General features: G+C 37.0%; 1 protein-coding gene across 3 annotated transcripts in view; it reads left to right on the plus strand.

Annotated features, from left to right (window-relative positions):
* The window catches only part of Ano3 (anoctamin 3), a 310,140-nt gene that overhangs the window by 280,303 nt on the left and 12,001 nt on the right, over nt 1–17,836 (plus strand). For all 3 annotated transcript variants that reach the window (XM_021184432.3, XM_029474347.2, XM_021184438.3), the window contains 3 exons: nt 2,785–2,896; nt 3,687–3,744; nt 14,353–14,450. In XM_021184432.3, coding sequence (XP_021040091.1) covers nt 2,785–2,896; nt 3,687–3,744; nt 14,353–14,450 — 268 coding nt within the window. The remainder of the gene's footprint in view (nt 1–2,784; nt 2,897–3,686; nt 3,745–14,352; nt 14,451–17,836) is intronic.

A 17,836-nucleotide genomic window follows, 5' to 3' on the forward strand; every position in this document is an offset into this window, starting at 1 on the left:
ATACTTAGGCGTGTGGGATTCAGTAAGGGTAAATCTGAATATGTATATTGCAAATGCATCAAAGAAGAAAAGAAAGAAAAATAAAGAAAAAAATGTGAAAAGAAAGATTCGGTTTTGACCTCCCTCCAGTCCAAGGTTCATTTCTTAAAGAGTTATAAGAGTTTCCGGCCGGGCGTGGTGGCGCACGCCTTTAATCCCAGCACTCGGGAGGCAGAGGCAGGCGGATTTCTGAGTTCGAGGCCAGCCTGGTCTACAAAGTGAGCTCCAGGACAGCCAGGACTACACAGAGAAACCCTGTCTCGAAAAAAAAAAAAAAGAAAAAAAAAAAAAAGAGTTTCCCCCAACTTCCCCATCAAAATTAACAAAAGCTATATTCCAAGATTCTAGCCTCTGATGATTACAATTAGGAAGAAATACTATAAGTAGTTTTGGTTGGTTTGTTGTTGGTTGGTTGGTTGGTTAGTTGGTTGTTTGGTTGTTTGGTTGATTTGGTTTGGTTTGGTTTGGTTTGGTTTTTGAGACAGTTTCTTACTATGTAACACTGCCTGCCTGGAACTCACTATGTAGATCAGTTTGGTCTTGAACTGATAAATACCCACCTGTCCCTGCTTCATGAGTGCTGACATTAAAGGAATGAGCCAAATTTGGCTCCTTTTTTTTTTTTTCAGTGTAGATTTTGAAATTGAAATTTTTGAATAGTTTTCATTTTGTTGTTATAGATCTACTGCCTAACACACCACAAAGTGTGTGTAAAGTGTCAATCATCTGTTTATTTGTTCTTTCTGAGTTCAGCTGCGTTAGTTGGACAATAAAGTAATTGAACTATATTATCAAAAGCTTTCTTGCAGATTGTTTCAAAGCTCTATTCTGTCAGTGATACCTATGTTAATTTCCTTAAAGATATTTTATCTCCAGAACAGATGAATTACAAAAACAAATGATGATGGGGATGAGCTATAATTAATAGGATAAAGAAAAATAGCTGCTCTTAAGTGTCAGTAATGCCAAAGTTTTGTTTATTTTTGACATATAACCCAGGGATGACATGGTTTCTGTGGGTCCACAGTTGTTAGTTAATAATTATGGCAAAATTGATATTTTTATGTAAGAAAATCTTACTATGTGATTGTGAATACTTTTTAAAAACTTTGTCTAAGCTAATATATGAAATTTGTATTACAAATTAGATCCTACTTATCAGATTGACAGAACTCTAAAAAAATGCTTTATGGTTTTGTTTCCTGGATTTTTTTCAAATATTTTGTTTTCAGAAGCCATAAAAACTGACTGAATCAATGTTTTAGTTCACACTTCTTAAGGTAGAATAATTATATAAGAATTTCTCCAATGTGCATTTTATTTTACTTATGGTTGCTTATGGTTGCTGAGAATTGTATTATGACAGTTGTTAGTTGTTTTTTTAAAAATCAATTATCTGTAGTAATGAGTAGCCTTAATCACATAAATCCAGACTCTGGGATGTGAAGTCAATCAAGACATGTAAGTATAGGCTTTGTCAGAGGTCAAACTGAGTCATAGGGGTACCATCTTAAAATTCAGAAAGCACAAATTAAATAGAGAATATTTTTTAAATAAAGAAACTAATACTTTAAGGACCTAATTTTTGACTGGTGGTGAGATCAAATACAAATTTATAACCAATAGCTAGTTTATTATCAATAACTATATGAATTAATAGAAAGCTAAGAAATAGTTTGGCCATAAATATATTACTCTAGAGAACAGAATTTATATTATCAAAATTTAGAATTCATTTTCTCCCTGAAGTTAAATGCTCATTCAGGATGAGCTAGAATTTGCTCCATGTAAAGAGGTCATAGAATGTTGTAAAATCACTGTGCTGTTATTTGTGGTAAAGACCCTAGATTGATACTAAATTTGCCATCACTATTGTCAACTGATCTTGTTATAATTATTGATATATAGTAAGTTATTCCAAACTCAGCAGCATAGGACAATAATTTTGGGAGGAGCAGGATAGAGATTCAGCAACGAAGGCTAATTTGTTAGGTAGTTTTCCTGGTCCGTGCAGTTATCTGCTGGTAGATAGATAACTATGATCATCTCTTCACTTGCATACTAAAACTCAGGTGAGATTTTGGGAATGGCTCATCTCATTCACAACCTTCATCTTTTCTCATGTCACTTTCTAGATGTGTGCTTTGTGTTTGGGTATAACAGTACAATGGAGATTCTTGCATGACATTTAGCTTGCAAGAATAGAAGTGCTTACCATGCTCCTACATCTGAACTTCCTAGTCTCTTGTTGAGTCACATTGCCCAAGTACAAAGCCAACACCAGAAGCAACTACATCATGATATATGTGGATTCTAGAAGAAATAGCGCACTGGGGACTAGTATACAGATCTCTAGTGAGAAACCTCCATACCAGAAATACTGTAATCTTGATCAGAGTACACAGAAAGCTGAACAGCTCACGTTTAATCCACGTTGCTCCTCAGAATGATTTTACCCAATTAAATATTAGAAATGTAGAGTTCTTCATGATTTCAAATGTGACCTAGATGGAGCTTTTATTGATCCAAAGAGATCTTTCCACACTAGAATCTTCCCACAGAGTTCTTTCATATGCAACATCTTTTCATTTATTTTTGTTTTGTAACATATATATGCTCTCTTTTTCTTTTTAACTGAGAGACCTGAAAAATGGTAAAGGTAGAACACTGATGGGTTTTTTGTTTGGTTTTGGTTTGGTTTGGTTTGGTTCACCTCATGTGTGTCGATGTCTGTGCTTCTTGTAGAATATCCTCGAACCGAATCAGAATGGGAAAACAGCTTTGCCTTGAAGATGTTCCTTTTCCAGTTTGTCAATTTGAACAGTTCTATCTTCTATATTGCATTCTTTTTGGGAAGGTGAGTTAACTTTTCACAAACCACTGTTGCCATGGAGAAAACAAAACACAAACAGCATCCCCATTGACAGTTAGGTAACAGAAGTGGTGAATTCTTGCATTCTGCCTTAGAATATTTTCTAATCATATTTTATATGTTTTCTTCCTCAAGTAACATCTAACAGGTACTACCACTTATATTTTACACACACACACAGCACACACAGAGAGAGAGAGACAGAGACAGAGACAGAGAGAGACAGAGAAACAGAGAGGGAGACAGAGGAGAGAGAAATTACCATGTGTAATTTATCATTTATTACTAATTATTATTTTGCTTAGACAAAAAAATTTTATATATCCCTGAGTTATAATTTTTTGGTGTAGAAACCAGGATAGTTTTATCAGAAATTCGAGGAGGGGAAGTATAAACGTAACAAGCCCTGTTAGCCCTCCACTTGGTGCCATGGGAACATTCAGAAGCTAGAAACATTTTGAACAAAATCGTTCAGTACACTATGAAGGTATTCATTAACCTGACCCACACAATACTAAAATTCTACATAGAAAAAAATATTAAATGTAAGCAGTTTGGTATATCTGCACTTTCCTTACACATTGGGACTGGGCTCATACATCACTTTCTCATTCCGAAGTCAGTTTCTTTGATGTTGTTTAAGCATAGCAAATATCAACTACATGGGACAAATTGCACCAGTGAGTAGGTCTGTCCACCCACACAAGGACTTTGTGTGATGTGTTAGCAGGTGAACTTCACTTAGTTGCTAATGAATTCAAACACTCTTTTACAGATTCGTAGGCCACCCAGGAAAATACAATAAACTTTTTGAGCGGTGGAGACTGGAGGAAGTAAGTAACCCCATGAGAGTGGGTGTGTAGATGGGCATGGATACAGGCCAGTGACTGTGGGAGGTAATGGGATGAGGAGGAAAGATGTCCAAGAGTGTTAGAGACACATTTTGGAAGACAAGAGGTTGCTCTGTTCAAAATGGAAGGAGTTTTATTTATTTAATATAGGATGATATTTTGCAATTAAATACCAATATTCTGGGCTCTTCTCTTATTACATTATAAGTCATATTTGTTTGCTTGCTTTTGTTTGTTTTCTATTTATAAGCCCCACATATATAGCTCCCAAGTATTAATATGTTAGGTTTCCTTTGGTGAAGTAAAAAATTCAGTCTAAAAAAAAAATCTAACATGAACTAGTCATATATAAACCTATGTGCACATGTGCAGAAGTTCATATTTCTTTTTAGGGATGTTATACCTTTTTGGTTTCTTTTTCTTTTAAAATCTTTATTGGATTATTTTATTTATTTACTTTCCAAAAATTCTCCCCTTCCCATTTCCCACTCCCTGAGTTCTTTACCTCCCCACCTCTGAGATGGTGCTCCCCCACCATCCCACCCACCCCCACCAGCATCCTCTTTCTGTGGGGCATCCCCCTTCCATGGGGCATCAAGTTTCCACAGGATTAAGCTCACCCTCTCTCACCAAGGCCATACAAGGCAGTCCTCTGCTATCCAAGTGCCTGAGGCCGTGAACCAGCCCATATACTCTCCTTAGTTTTTGGCTTAATCTCTGGGAGCTCTGAGGGGTCTGGGTTAGATGACACTGTTGTTCTTCCTATGGGGTTGCCATCCCCTTCAGCTCCTTCAGTCCTTCCTCTAACTCTTCTGTATTGGTCCATGACCTCAATTCAATTTTTGGCTGTAAGTATCTCTATTTGTCTTAGTCAGTTCTGGAAGAGCCTCTTTGAGAACAGCCATGTCCTGCTCCTGTCTGGACATACAATATGGCCTCAGTAATGGTGTCAGGATTTGGTGTGCACTCATGGGATGGATCCTAAGTTGAACCTTTTTTTTTTTTTTTTCTGGTGTCTACTTCATTTTTGTCCCTGCATTTCCTTTAGATAAGAACCATTATTGGTTAAAAAATTTGAAGATGGGAGGTTGACCTCCTGCCTCAACTGGGGGCCATATCTACTGGAGATGGCCTGTTCGTGTTCCATCTCCCCACTATTGGGTATTTCAACCAATGTCATCCCCATTGAGTTCTGGCATCTCACATCCCAGGTCTTTGGAATGTTCTAGAAATTCATTCTCCAGGCTCTCTGGGTGTCCCTCCTGTCTTTTCTTATACCTGATTCTGCCCATCATTTTCTCCTCCCTCTTCCCCTCACCCACCCAGTATCATATATTCCTCTGTCTCCTGTGATTATTGTATTCCCCTTCTAAGGTGGTTTCAGGTATCCACACTTGTGCCTTCCTTCTTGTTATTCTCCCTAATCTCTGTGAGTTGTATCATGAGTATTCCAAACTTTTGGGCTAATATCCACTTATCACTGAGGGCATACCATACATGTCCTTTTGGGTCCTGGTAACCTCACTAAGGATGATTTTTCTAGTTTCATCCACTTGCCTGCCAAACTCATGATGTCCTCATTTTTAATAGCTGAATACTATTCCATTGTGTAAATGAACCACATCTTCTGTATCCATTCTTTGGTTGAGGGACATCTGGGTTGTTTCCAGTTTCTGGCTATTACAAATGTAGCTGATATAAACATGGTGGAGCATGTGCCTTTGGGGTATGGTGGAGCATCTTTTGGGCGTATACCAATGAGTGGTATAGATGGGTTTTCAGGTTGAGCTACTTACAATTTTCAGAGGAAATGCCACATTGGTTTACAGAGTTGGTGTACCAATTTAAAATCCCACACCAATGGAGAATGTTCCTATTTCTCCACATCCTCACCAGAATGTTCTGTCCCTTGAGTTTTTGATCTTAGCCATTCTGATTGCTGTAAGGTGAATTCTCAGAATGGTTTTGATTTGCATTTCCCTCATGACTGAGGATTTTAAACTTTTCTTTAAGTTCTTCTTAGCCATTTGAGATTCCTCTGTTAAAATTTCTTTGTTTAGGCCTATATCCTATTTTTTAATTGGATTATTTGGTTTTTAGAAATCTAAATTCTTGCGTTCTCTGTATATTTTGGATATTAGCCCTCTATGGAATGCAGGATTAGTGGAGATCTTTTCCCAATCTGTAGGTTGCCATTTTGTCCTATTGACAGGTTTTTTTTTTTTTAGTTTTTTTTTTTTTTTTTTTTTTTGGTCTTACAGGAGCTTTTCAGTTTCATGAGGCCCCATTTGTCAATTATTGATCTTAGAGCCTGAGCTATTGGTGTTCTATTCAGGAAACTTTTCCCTTTGTCAATGTGTTCAAGTTTATTTTCCACTTCTTCTAGATTCAATGTAATGTTTTGGTTTTTTTTTATTTATTTACATTTTAAATGTTATCCCTTTTCCGGGTTTCCCCTCTGAAAACCAACTATCCCCTCCCCAATCCCCCTGCTCACCAACCCACTCACTTCCACTTCCTGGCCCTGGCATTCCCTTACACTGGGGCATAGAGCCTCCACAGAACCATGGGCCTCAATCCATTGATAACCAACTAGGCCATCCTCTGATACATATGCAGAGAGATCCATGAGTCCCACTATGTGTTTTCTTTGGTTGGTGGTTTAGTCCCAGGGAGCTTCGGGGGTACTGGTTAGTTCATATTGTTGTTCCTTCTATGGGGCTGCAAACCCCTTCAGCTCCTTGTGTACTTTCTCTAGCTTTTTCATTGGGGACTCTGTGCTCAGTTCAATGCCTAAGAATTTCATAAATTCATTGTTTTTAATAACTGAGCAGTACTCCATTGTGTAAATGTACCACCTTTTCTATATCTATTCTTTTGTTGAGGGACATCTGGGTTCTTTCTAGCTTCAGACTATTATAAATAAGGCTGCTATGAACATAGTGGAGAATGTATCCTTATTACATGTTGGAGGGTCTTCTGGGTATATGCCCAAGAGTGATATTGCTGGGTCCTCAGGTAGTACTATGTCCAGTTGTCTGAGGAGCTGCCAAACTGATTGCAATCCCACCAGCCATGGAGGAGTGTTCCTCTTTCTCCACAACCTGGACAGCATCTGTTGTCACCTGAGTTTTTGATCTTAGCCATTCTGACTTGTATCAGGTTTTATGTGGAGGTCATTGACCCCCTTTGACTTGAGCTTTGAAAGAAGAGATAAATATGGATCAATTTGCAGTCTTCTACATGCAGACAGCCAAGTAGACCAGCACCATTTGTTGAAGATGCTTTCTTTTTTCTACTGAATATTTTTGGCATTTTTTTTTCAAAAATCAAGTGAACATAAGTGTGTGGGTTTATTTCTGGGTCTTCAATTTCCTTCCATTGATCAACCTGTCCGTTTCAGTACCAATATCATGTGGCATTTTTCACTATTTCTCTGTAGTACAGCTTGAGTCCTGGGATGGTGATTTCCCCCAGTTCTTTTTATTGTTGAGATTTTTTTTTTGCTATCCTAGATTTTCTGTTTGTTTGTTTGTTTGTTTGTTTGTTTTTCCATTTAAAATTAAGAATTACTATTTCCATGTCTGTGAAGAATTGTGTTTGAATTTTGATTGGGATTGCATTGAATCTATATATTACTTTTGGTAGGATGGCCGTATTTACTATGTTAATCCTTCCAGTCCATGAGCATGAGAGATCTTTCTATCTTCTGAGGTCGCCTTTGATTTCTTTCTTCAGAGATTTGAAACTTTTGTCATACAGATCTTACACTTGTTTGGTTAGAGTCACACCAAGATATTTTATATTATTTGTGGTGATTGTGAAAGGTGTTGCTTCCCTAATTTCTTTCTCAGCCCATTTATCATTTGAATAAAAGAAGGCTACTGATTTGTTTGTGTTAACTTCATTTCAAGGCACTTTCCTGGAGTTTTTTATTAGCTGTAGGAATTCTCAGGTAGAAATTTTCCTTCAGTCACTTATGTATGCTATCATATCATCTGCAAATAGTAATACCTTGAATTCTTTTTCAATTTTTATCCACTTGATCTTCTTTTGTTGTCTTATTGCTCTAGCTAGAACTTTGAGAACTACATTGAACTACATTGAATAGATAGGGAGAGTGGGCAGCTTTGTCTTGTCCCTGATTTTAGTGAAATTGCTTTAAGTTTCTCTCCATTTAACTTGATGTTGGTTGTTTATTTACTGTATATTGCTATTATTATGTTTACATATGTAGCTTGAATTCCAGATTTCTAAAATATTTTTAACATGAAGGGATATTGTATTTTGTCAAAGTCTTTTTCAGCATCTAAGACAATGAGTTTGTTTATATACTGGATTACTTTAGTGCATTTTTGTATATTGAACCATTTCTGCATCCCTGTAATGAAGCCTACTTGGTCATGGTGAATGATGGTTTTGATGTGTTGTTGGATTTGGTTTGCAAGAATTTTTAGTAGTTTTGCATTGATATTCATAAGCAAAATTGGTCTGAAGTTAGTTCTCTTTCTTTCTTGGTCTTTTTGTGGTTTAGGTATCAGAGTAACTGTGGCTTCATAGAATGAATTAGGTAGTGTTCCTTCTTTTTCTATTTTGTGGAATTGTTTGAAGAATATTGGTATTAGGTGTTTGGTTGGGAAATTTTTAATGACTGCTTCTATTTTCTTAGAGGTTATCTACTGTTTAGAGTGTTTACCTGCTCTTGATTTAATTTTGGTATGTGCTATCTGTCTAGAAAAATCACCTGTTCTATCTATACTTTTCCAGTTTTGTTGAATATAGGCTTTTGTAGTAGGATATGATTATTTTTTTAAATTCCCTCAGTTTCTGTTTCTACCTTTTCCTTTCTGATTTTGTCAATTTGGACTTGTTGAATTTCTCAAAGAACAAGTGTTTGGTTTTGTTGATTCTTTGTATCATTCTTTTTGTTTCTAATTGGTTGATTTCAGCCCTGAGTTTGATTATTTTTGGCCATATACTCATAGTGGGTGTGTTTGCTTCTTTTAGTTCTAGTGCTTTCAGATATGCTATTAGGTTGTAGGATCTCTCCAGTTACCTTAAGAAGGCACTTAGTGGTATGAATTTTACTTTTAGCATTGCTTTTGTTGTGTCCCATCAGTTTGGGTACTCTGTGTCTTCATTTTCATTGAATTCTTGAAAGACTTTAATTTCTTTCTTCATTTTTTCCCTGACAAAAGTTATAAATGTGTAGAGAGTTGTTCAGAGTATGTGTACTTTCTTTTGTTTTTGTTGTTATTGAAATCAAGCCTTAGTCCATGGTGATCTAATAGTATACATGGGATTATTTCAATAATCTTATATCTGTTGACACCTGTGACTAATTTTATGTTCAGTTTTGGAGAAGATACCATGAAGTGCTGAGAAGAAGGTATATTCTTTATTTCTTTATTGATTTATAATACATATAGCACATGCAAACAAGATGAAAATAGGATTTCTGCATCTTATGAGCCTTCCCTTAAGTTTAAAAATTATCCTCCAAACAGTAGCACTTTCTAGAGTGAGAAGTCTCTGTCAGACTTTTGCCATTATACTTGTCTTAAATGACAGTGCTCTTATTGAACTTCAGTATTGATATTATCCTACAAATTTTCTTCTCAATTCTAGGATCATAAAATAATTTTTATTTATCTTATTTTCTAATATGGTGATATTTACCAATTCAAAACTTACTTTTGTGCTAAGAATGATAAAATATTTCTACTAAATAGAAGCTTTGCATTTAATAGCTAAAGCAGCGTCTATATTTGTTGAAGCTTATATCTTATAATTATGTCTATGTCTGATCACTTTCCCCTGATCAGAATTTTGTTCCTTCTCTCAACGAAAGTGACATTAATAATGATTCCATTCAAAGAAACCCAGTTAATATGTGGTGGTTTCGATATGAGGTTATAATGTAGAAGGAGTTAAGAAAAGATTACAAAAGAAAAAATGAAGGGAAAGATAATTCTAATCTCTATACAAAGTCCCTCAAAATTACCAGAAGCCCCCACTGGTGATTTCTTTCTAGACCATTTGAAATTTTTCTTTGTACATGGATGACACCTATAACTTCCTCACAATTCCTGCTTTACAATAAAAAAGCTGGGCTCAAATGTTCTTTTCCATTACAACTTGTTCTTTTCTTTTAATTTATCATTCATGACTATCTGGTTCTCCATGCTAAAATGGTAGTAGTAATAATTAGGTTACCAAGTTATTTATAGATAGGAGTTAATTTACAAAGCACAATAAACACAACCCTGGCCTAAGGAATAATCGTCACAAATTGTTGTTGATACTTTATCACTGTTTTGGTACCATGGCTGTACTATTCTATGGCCAAAGACAAAAACTAAGTGTCATTATACATTCCTATAACCTTAGCATTTGAGAGCAGAAAACTGAAGATGTCAAGCTGCATGCAAATCCTGAGTGCCTAATGAATCCCAGACTACATGGGCAGTTATAAATAAGACACTGGGAGGGGGCAGATGGACACTGAGAACATGACAACCCTGAGATTGCCTGGAAGTCTCAAGTTTTTCAGTTTTCTTTTGCTCTGGTTATAGATATGTCTGTTAGTTTGTTTTTACTGTTATTTATAGCCAAGAATGATGCAGACAACCAACAAAAGTCTGGTCACCCACTTAGTAATTTAAGGAGTACTTCAATCAGGGTGGCTCAACTGGGTGAGTTAAGAAACCTAAAGTGGCAACAGAGGAGTCATAGCCATGTAGATGCACATTGATGCTCTTTTTTTATAATTTAATTTTATTGGTAATTCATTTTTTACACTCCATCCCCGCCCCCTCCCCTCTTACCCTCCAACTGCTCCACATCCCACATCTCCTCCCCACCACTCCCCATCTCCAAATGGATGCCCCCACCCTCCACCCCATCTGACCTCTAAACTCCTTGGGGCCTCCAGTCTCTTGAGGGTTAGGTGCATCATCTCTGAATGGACATAGACCTAGAAGTCCTCTACTATATGTGTGTTGGGAGCCTCATATCAGCTGGTGTGTGCTGTCTGTTTGGTGGCCCGTGTCCGTTTGGTGGCCCGGTGTTTGAAAGATCTCCAGGGTCCAGATAAATTAAAACAGCTGATCCTCCTATAAGATTGTCCTTCTCCTCAAATTCTTTCAGCCTTCCTTAATTCAACAACAGGGGTCAGCTGTTTCTGTCCATTGGTTGGATGCAAATATCTGCATTTGACTCTTTCAGCTGCTTGTTGGGTCTTTCAGAGGGCAGTCATGATAGATCTCTTTATGTGAGCACTCCATAGCCTCAGTAATAGCATCAGGCCTTGGACCTCCCCTTTGAGCTGGATCCCACTTTGGGCCTGTCACTGGACCTTCTTTTCCTCAGGCTTCTCCCAATTTCCATCCCTGAATTCTTTCAGACAGGAACAATTATGGGTCAGAAGTGTGAATGTGGAATGGCAACCCCATTCCTCACTTAATGTCCTGTCTTCCTGCTGGAAGTGGGCTCTATAAGTTCCCTCTCCCTACTGTTGGGTATTTCATCAAAGATCTGTCCCTGTGAGTCCTGGTATTCTCTCACCTCCCAGGTTTCTGGTGCACTATGGGGGGTCCCCCTGATGCCCTTTTAAGAGGCATTATCACTTATAGTATTCAAATGTATTCTCATCATAATTATTTTATTATTAATTATGAAATTGTGAGAAGTATTGATAAATTCTTGAAAGTCCTAGAAAAATAATTATAATACTGGTATCACAATAATGTCTCATAACCCTCCTCTGCATTTTCCATTATAGATGTGATATGCAGTAGCTATGTTTAGCACAAAGGACTGAAAGTTCTAGGAAAAAATAAAGTTAGGATTGTAATTTATTATGCACCTTAAAAATCTCCAATTATAAAGTATGAAAATTAAAGATAAGTATTGACTCTAAATTCCTTCTCATAAGAAGCAAATATGAACACAAACTTTATGGTGGACCTCTAATGAAGGGACTGCAATGGTTGTTTGGTAGCATTAATTATCATGTAGAATAGGATGTTATCAGAAATGAACAAATGTTTTGTTCTTAGATTCTAGTAGTCTATGTGATTAAATTCCAATTTGGTAAGACTTTATCTGGGACCCTTAGCTCCTTCCTTTTATTACTGGTAATAGGATGAGGTAGTATATACTCTCATTTGTGAAATTAAATTAATTTTTCATTTCAATCAAAAGGTAAAATTGATAAAATCAGTATAAAGAAAGAAAATGATACAATTTGTCAGAACCTTTAAGAAGTGGCTATATTTATGACTCTCACTATAGTTAGGTGATAACTCACAAAATATCATGTAATTCAACTTCAAAAACAACAATGTAATTCATTATTACATTGTTCTAAATTGCTGACATTTAGCAACACTTACTACATGCTGACATATTCCAGCAATCGTTACTAAGTGCTCTTTCTATATAATTTATTAAATCCTCATAACAATTATTTCTATTATTACTACTACTAATTATTATTATTATTATTATTATTATTTAGTAGTAGTAGTAGTAATAATGAGTGAACAAAAGTAGAGTATTTTTATATTTTGCCTAAAGTTGCAAACCTGATGAATTTATGATTTGAACAAAACAAGCATAGCTTCAACGTCTTGCTCTGCACACTGTTTTCCAGCCACCACTGGGACAGCATGTGAGCACAGCCATAAAAGTCCATTTTCTGGGATCACACAAATGAGCTGACTTTAGAGTAAAAATCCTAAAGTAGGTAAAATGGAGGAGGATCATGGAGTTGGACAGTCCTGTGTATTCCCTAGCATCTTCAAAATATCGATAGTGACTACAGACTCTAAGCCTCCCTTCATTCTCCATAAACACATTCTTATCACAAAAGGAGAAAATATGTGAAAACATTGAATTTTGTTTTGCTCATAAATGCCTAGATCTTTCACATATCCATCCTTGCCCATTTATACATTCTAAGTATATGTTATCAAATGAAGTTTAGAGTATTTAAGGACTCGCTTTAACTCAAGGCTATAAATATATGAATTTGACAAACTAAAACGATTGTTCTTTGTTGTTCTCTATGGAATACATAAAGAGATTTATAAATTACAAATCCTTCCAGGCTCAATTTTAATATATTCATTATTGACCTGCCCTTTAATTTTGGCCTATGCTTTACAGAAATGACTCAGTCATGTATTTTATATGCTATGACTACTCTCCAAGGCAACTGATGTATTTTGTAAATAGAATATATCTTTGACATGATGATTGTGGGAGGAGACTAGAGTCTTTGTTCGTCAGGCTCTGAGCATGTCAATTTGCCCTCAAGTCTCTCTGCAAAATTGAAGAGCAATCTCACCGAACTGTGATGTCCCCTGTTATCTTAGTGATTCAGTTATACACACTACACACAGCACATTTATGATATAAAGTGAGAAAGAGTTTAGTTGTCATGCATTCATGCTAAAAAGAACTGTGCTGGGATGATAGACTCTCGGCCCTGCTGTGCAATGAGCACAGCCATGGGCACACCTACTCTCTGGTTCAGATTATTGAGCCACTGGGCTGGAACAGGAAAAGCAGGCTCTTTTATGTCTTAATTATTTATTCCTTTTGAAGTCCCACTAGTACCAATTTGACAGAAATAGAAACTACGGATCAAAGCCACAGAAATAATCATCCCTATGAGCAGGACATGATCCCATTTCTAAAAATGCAGACCTACATTCTCCACCTGAATGGCTTTTATAGTGCAGTTTCCCCAGCACACATGATTGTTGGGCTCAATTAAGTGTGTGTGTGTATGTGTGTGTGTGTGTATGTGTAGATATGTGTGTGTGTCTGTGTGTATCTGTGTGTCTGCATGTGTGTATCTGTGTGTGTGCATGTGCTTCATGCCAACTGAATGGAAATCTAAACAACAGCAAAAATTAGCACAGAAGAAAATCTTCACATAAACTCAGAAAAGGAGACCTGAATGTTCCAGTGATTTTCAAAATCTCTCAAAGTTACAAAATAACAAAAAACAAACAAATGAACAAAACCTGTTCCAAAAAGTAGAAAATGGTGAGACATGAAAGATATGCAATGCAGTATGCTGATTGCATTGTTCAACAATTGAGAAGAAGGGGGAATGAAAGTGGAGACTGTAATTTACTTCATTACAAGGCACTGCTGCTGATTCTTTATCTTTGGGCTAGAGGGGAAGGAATCTATTGGAACTTGTTAAAATGTCTGAAAATATTTCAGAAAATCTAAAAGTATTTGAAAATAGAGTTTCCTAGAAACAAAATCATAAACACTGTGTCAGAATTATTTTTTCTAATGCCGTACTATTTATAGATATAGAACACATGTTAGCAGTCATTACTGAACATGCTTGACACTGAAAGACAGTCAGTGCCCACTAAAAGCTAACTCAAATCCCACCATGGTTATTCAAAGCTTTCCCCAATATCATTGTACCTGTTTCCATTTTTACATTAGAAAATGGGACCCAGATGTACAATTTACTTTGCAATTTAAAGTTGGAGCTGTTTGAGCCAGCCTGGTGGGTAGGAGAGCAAGCTCCTTATGGCTCTCCTTGTTCTATTTCAGTGCCATCCTAGTGGCTGTCTGATAGACCTCTGCCTCCAGATGGGAGTCATCATGTTTTTGAAGCAAATATGGAACAACTTCATGGAGCTGGGATATCCGTGAGCATGCTGACTTTAGATGGGTCTTATATACAGTTATAATTTGGGGTTCATGAACAGTGATATGATTGGTCAACTACCATTCTGATCCTGACTAAATATGTGACTGCCCATAAGTTTTGGCTTTCTGGGACTTAATTTTTCACATGTCTAAGGAAAGATAAATGGTGAGTTCACCTTCAGAAACACCCTTTTGGGGCTGAAGGAATGAATGTGTAAAGAATATTAGTTATTTCTCAACTATTCTCAAGACAGGGTCTCAAAAATAAAAATGACTTTTTGGTGTCTCAGAGCTATCAACAAATGTAAGGTGCTGGTGACATTATTGTTAAATAAAAGGTGCCTCCTTTCCTTCTAACATAATACATCAAGTTAGAAGAGGTTGGAAAGAACAAAGTTTGATAGTCCTATATAATGCTTCCTCTCCCCACCTCTTCAAAAATCACTAGAAGCAAATCGACATGAAAATTTCCTCTGGGGAGGGCATTTACCTATGAGGGGGAAACTGATTAGCTGATTGATGATATAAATTGATAAATTATTCATAAATTAGTGATATAAAATGGGTTGTTCACACAATTTTACTTTCATTCTTTTTTCATATCTTCCTATAAATGACACTCCTGAGCCACTGACCTAGTGATGGAGAAGGCATATAAACACAGCAGCCTGCTGAGCAGTGGTTAAACTACAGTGGGACTTAGAGCATGGATTCAGAACTACCTACCTTTGGCCTCAATTCCTTGATAATCCTGATTAGAGTTCATGTCACCACTCTGATGTCTTTTTTTCCTTCATTTGTGAAACAGGAAATTTGCAAAAGAAGAATGAAATAACCCAATATAATTTAAAATTAAATTTTAAATAACAAAATACTTGTGAGGAGTGTATATTATATACATATGTGCATATGTATTGATATATTTAAGCTATATACTGGGTGGTGGTGGCATCTGCCTTTAATCCCAGCACTTGGGAGGTAGAGGCAGGCAGATTTCTGAGTTCGAGCCCAGCCTGATCTACAGAGTGAATTCCAGGAATTCACAGAGCTACACAGAGAAACCCTATCTTGAAAAACCAAAAATAAAAAAAATAAAATAAATATTTAAGTTATATAACAAATTCAAAGAAATCTCTTCTAAATAAAAACTGCATGATGTATTAAAGGCTAGGGTCCCTCCTGTATTTGCTATATATCCCTTCTTCTCCTTTGCTTACCACTTTTTAATGTAGGGGATGGGAAAGTATCCTATGAACACAACTGAGGAAATGAGACATCAAGAGTATGACATAGGGTTGACTCTTTCAGGAGCATATCATAAAACCCAGCAGGGTGCAACTGTAGCCACTGTAGCATAGAAAAGGATTCTTTGCATCATCATCATCATCATGAACAGTCTGCTATATTCGTTAGACATGTCAGATACCCATTTTAATGGTGAGCTTGTCCAGGTGGTAAGCCTGAATTACATACACCAAATACTGAAGGAAAAATAGCAGGAGATCTTCCACTTGTGCTTTTCCTTGTTTCTTTTTTTTTCCACTTGTGTGTTTTTCAAGGACTCAGGCAAAGGGTTTTTCAGGTAAAAACTTAGCAAGAACTAATGGTTAGAACAACAATATGAACTAATCAGTACCCCCAGAGCTCGTATCTCTAGTTGCATATGTAGCAGAAGATGGCCTAGTCGGCCATCACTGGAAAGAGAGGCCCCCTGGTCTTGCAAACTTTATATGCCCAGTACAGGGGAACCAGGGCCAAGAAGCAGGCGTGCGTGGGTAGGGGAGCAGGGCGGAGGGAGGGTATAGGGAACTTTTGGGATAGCATCTGAAATGTATATAAAGAAAATATCTAGTAAGAAAAAAAAGAATTAATGGATCACCAAAGCAGTAGTTTGGAAAAAAAAAAGTATTTTTTTTTATTTACTTCACAAATGTTACCCCTACTTCCTGATTCCCCTCCCAGAGTTCTTCTCACTATCTTCCCTCCCCTTTGTCTCTGAGAGAGTGCTTCACGAGTGCACAGACAAACACAAACATACACACACACACACACACACACACACACTCCTGGCATGCATATGCTCCTAATCTGGCACATCACTACGGGATTAGGCACATCCTCTCCCACTGAGGCCAAACACTGCAGTCCTCTGCTCCATATGTGCTGGAGGCCTCAGATCAGCCTGTGTATGCTCTTTGGTTTTTCCCTCAGTCTCTGGGAGCTCCCAGGGTCCCAGTTAGTTGACACTGTTGGGCTTCCAGATGTCCATTCAGTTAAAAACCTTAAAATTGACATAAGCACGCTGTGTAGATTGTAATATGTATGCCCTTTCACATCTTCATGAGTCTCCAAAAGGGACCTCCATGGGATGCTGAATGGACTACTTCTTATTCCAACAGATTCTGAATCTGCAATGAGTTAAAATTGAGCCTTGGGTTCTTGTCACTGGGTTGTGAAATATTCCATTGTCCTAGAGCATCTTGTTCTCATATTCTTAAGTCATTTGTCATACAAAAGCCCCTTACATTGCATACCAGGCTATATCTAGGCTTCATAGTATCATTCCCAGGCCGGAGATAAGAGTATTTTTATTTCAATTTCCAGATGCCAGATGATGACTCATGCAAGCATAGCTATGGCCCGACAATTCTTCTTAACTATAGTAGCAGAATGCCTTTATTAGTGTTCCTGTATATAGCTCAAAGAAGTGAAGTTATTTGACAAAGTCTCACATACAATGCATGACAGAATGGAGACCAAAACTCAGGCCTGATATTTCACACAGAGCATAATTGCATCCAGTTCCACATGAGCAGCCCCCAAAATGATGGAGGGTAAGCGATGGGGGGCTCAGGCCTTGACAACAGACAACATAAGAGTTCTTACAGATAGAGATAGGAGAAATGAATTCAGCCTAATCGACATCAAAGAATGACTCAGTTTATGGGCAATGGATTCCTAATAAATATCCAGATGTTTGGAAGGCCTTAGAGAGCGCTAAAATGATAAGAATTTTGCTAAACCTTTTTAATTCAACTTTATAGTTGTAAAGTTCAGACTTAATTTTTACTTATTCAAGAGTTAACGCCATTTACTATCTTCAGTTCCAGGAATACTTGACATAACTAGTGATTAGTTGAAATTTGTTATTTCTTTTTTTTTTTAATTTTTAATTTTTTTTATTACGTATTTTCCTCAATTACATTTCCAATGCTATCCCAAAAGTCCCCCATACCCTCCCCCCCCTCTTCCCTACACACCCATTCCCATTTTTTTTGGCCCTGGCGTTCCCCCGTACTGGGGCATATAAAGTTTGTGTGTCCAATGGGCCTCTCTTTCCAGTGACGGCCTAGTCGGCCATCTTTTGATACATATGCAGCTAGAG

Source organism: Mus caroli, unplaced genomic scaffold (assembly GCF_978045245.1).
Source record: "Mus caroli unplaced genomic scaffold, Mus_caroli_1 scaffold_2, whole genome shotgun sequence".
NCBI lineage: Eukaryota > Metazoa > Chordata > Mammalia > Rodentia > Muridae > Mus > Mus caroli.